The sequence below is a fragment of the Egretta garzetta genome, unplaced genomic scaffold (genome assembly GCF_000687185.1).
Source record: "Egretta garzetta isolate BGI_Z169 unplaced genomic scaffold, ASM68718v1 scaffold343, whole genome shotgun sequence".
NCBI lineage: Eukaryota > Metazoa > Chordata > Aves > Pelecaniformes > Ardeidae > Egretta > Egretta garzetta.
The window spans coordinates 969,923-972,205 of NW_009259038.1; the positions used below are offsets into that span (position 1 = coordinate 969,923).

Genomic DNA, 2,283 nt, shown 5'->3' on the forward strand with positions numbered 1-2,283 from the left:
CCCCCACCCCAGCCCCGAACGCAGGGCGGAGCTCTGGCACAGTGGCAGGCGCAGCATGATGGCAGCCAGGGCTGCACCCCTCCCCTGCCACAGGGCACCCCGGCGCAGGGTACCCTGACACAGCTGCTGCAAGGGGGCTCGCCCCACCCGCCAGGCACCGAAAACCTTGCCCAGGTAAGGATGGGGGCTGTGCTGGGGTCCAGTTTTACCCCGGAGAGCAAAGCCAGACTGCAGGGTGGCAGGGGTGCCGGGAGGGGGGCTTCCCTGTGAAATCATGGTGCCTAAGCTAGCTCTGGTGTTTCCAGGCAGAGGGAAGGAAGGATGGATGGTTTATTCATGAGGTTTCCCGCACATGTACTGTCCGATGGCCAGTGGTCCCTGCTCCCCCCAGCCACAGCCACGGTGTGGCCCGAGGGGTGGCAGGAGAATGGCTGGTGTCCCCCAGGGCAGCCTGCAGCCACCTGCATGGCAGCAGCGCAGGTCGAGGCAACACGCTACCTGTCGCACCTTAGGGGCACCCAAAACCTCCACCAGCCCTTCCTCACCTGGGATTAAGATCCCCACACCACAGGCAGGGACGTGGGCTTGTAACGAGCACAAGGCGCACAGTCCGGGGTAGCAGGGGGTCTCTGGAGCAGCCAATAACACAGGCACGGCTCTGGAGAGCCCAGCCAGCATGGTCCATGTGGGATGGCAGGGCCAAGGCCACCCATTTTCCCATGGCCCCTCTAGCAAGGACACACAATTGTCCCCATATGGCTGTCCTGTTGCTCCTGCCCTGCCACATCCACCAGGGCACATCCAGCATCATGCATCCATCCTGCTGTGTCCATCGGGACACCTCCAGCCCATCACCTCCATCTTGCTGTGTCCATTGGGACACCTCCAGCCCATCATCTCCATCCTGCTGTGTCCATCGGGAAACCTTCATCCCATCATCTCCATCCTGCTGTGTTCATTGGGGCACCTCCAGCCCATCATCTCCATCCTGCTGTGTCCATCAGGACACCTCCATCCCATCACCTCCATCCTGCTGTGTCCATCGGGACACCTCCATCCCATCATCTCCATCCTGCTGTGTCCATCGGGATACCTCCATCCCATCACCTCCATCCTGCCACATCCATGGGGCCCAAGACTGCTCCTGCCATGGGGCAGGAGGTTTTTGCACAGCCCTGTATCACTGTGTGGTGTATTCGGGCCCGGGACCATGTTGACCGTCCTAGGTGAGTCGCCGACTTCTTCTCGGTCTTTCCTTCCCCACCGCGAAATTGCGACATTTTGTCGATTTTCGGTGATTTGGGGTTTTTTTCTCGGACTTGGGACTGGGCTGGGGTCTGCCGCCGGTTTGGGGACGGGCTCTAAGTGTGGCGTTGTGGGCTCTGTCCTGTCCCTGCGGACTCGGAGGGCTCTGGCGCACGCCACAGAGGATTGGGGGGTATTTTCTCAATTGAAAGATCTTAATATTTGGCCAGGAAATGTGTCTGAGGTCTCAGGGACCCTATTTCAGAAACTTGGGTTTAGATGTCTAACAAAGTCAATTTTTGTCTTTGTCAAAGAAATTAGTCATTAGTCTAAGGTTTAAGGTCTAAGTCCTCAACTCTTAGTCCTGAGGACTAAGTCCGTTGCCCTCAGTGAGGACCAGGGGCTTCTCTGCGGCGTCCCACGGCCGAAGGCGCGGGTGCTGGGAAATGGCAGCCCCTCCTCAGCCGCGAGCGGGCTAAAGTCACATCTGACTTTGTGTTAAAATGACACATTCCTGGGTTCTTAACCCAAAGTTCTCAGGGGTATCTTAAAGAGTCCATTGTCCAGGTAAGCCGTGTCAAAAATGGAGATTATCGTGTTGAAAATGCCGCTGGGAAGATCATTTGTCTGTCTTGGTCTGTAATTTTTAAAATAATTTGGCAAAACCCCTCAATCTGAACCAAATGACTAGGGGCATAAGATTGAGAAAAATGTAGTTTGACAATTTCTTCAGCCGAAAGTTTTTAATGGTGGAGTCCTCCTGGTTTTCAAATAGAGATGGAAATAGAGAGAGAGACGTTGTACATTTGGGGAGGCAGCAGAACCACCTCGGAAAGACCAAGAGTCTTTTCTATGTCTTCCTTCGGGTGATTCTTAGTTGCCCTTTTTTTGAGGCAAGTTTGAAAGTCTCTGAAAGCAGAACTGGGAAGAAAACAGGATGGTTCATCTTTGACGTTTTGATTTTTTAAAAAAATCGCCTTGCAAAAGGAAAGAAATGGGTTTATGGCAACTAATCAGAAATTTTGTAGGGTTTATATA

At 54.2% G+C, this 2,283-nt stretch overlaps 1 protein-coding gene across 1 annotated transcript in view; it reads left to right on the plus strand.

Annotated features, from left to right (window-relative positions):
* Positions 1-2,283, plus strand: part of LOC104122756 (Ig lambda chain V-1 region) — a 52,176-nt gene that overhangs the window by 48,996 nt on the left and 897 nt on the right. Inside the window, 1 exon segment of the mRNA XM_035890462.1 lies at positions 1,192-1,226. Coding sequence (XP_035746355.1) covers positions 1,192-1,226 — 35 coding nt within the window.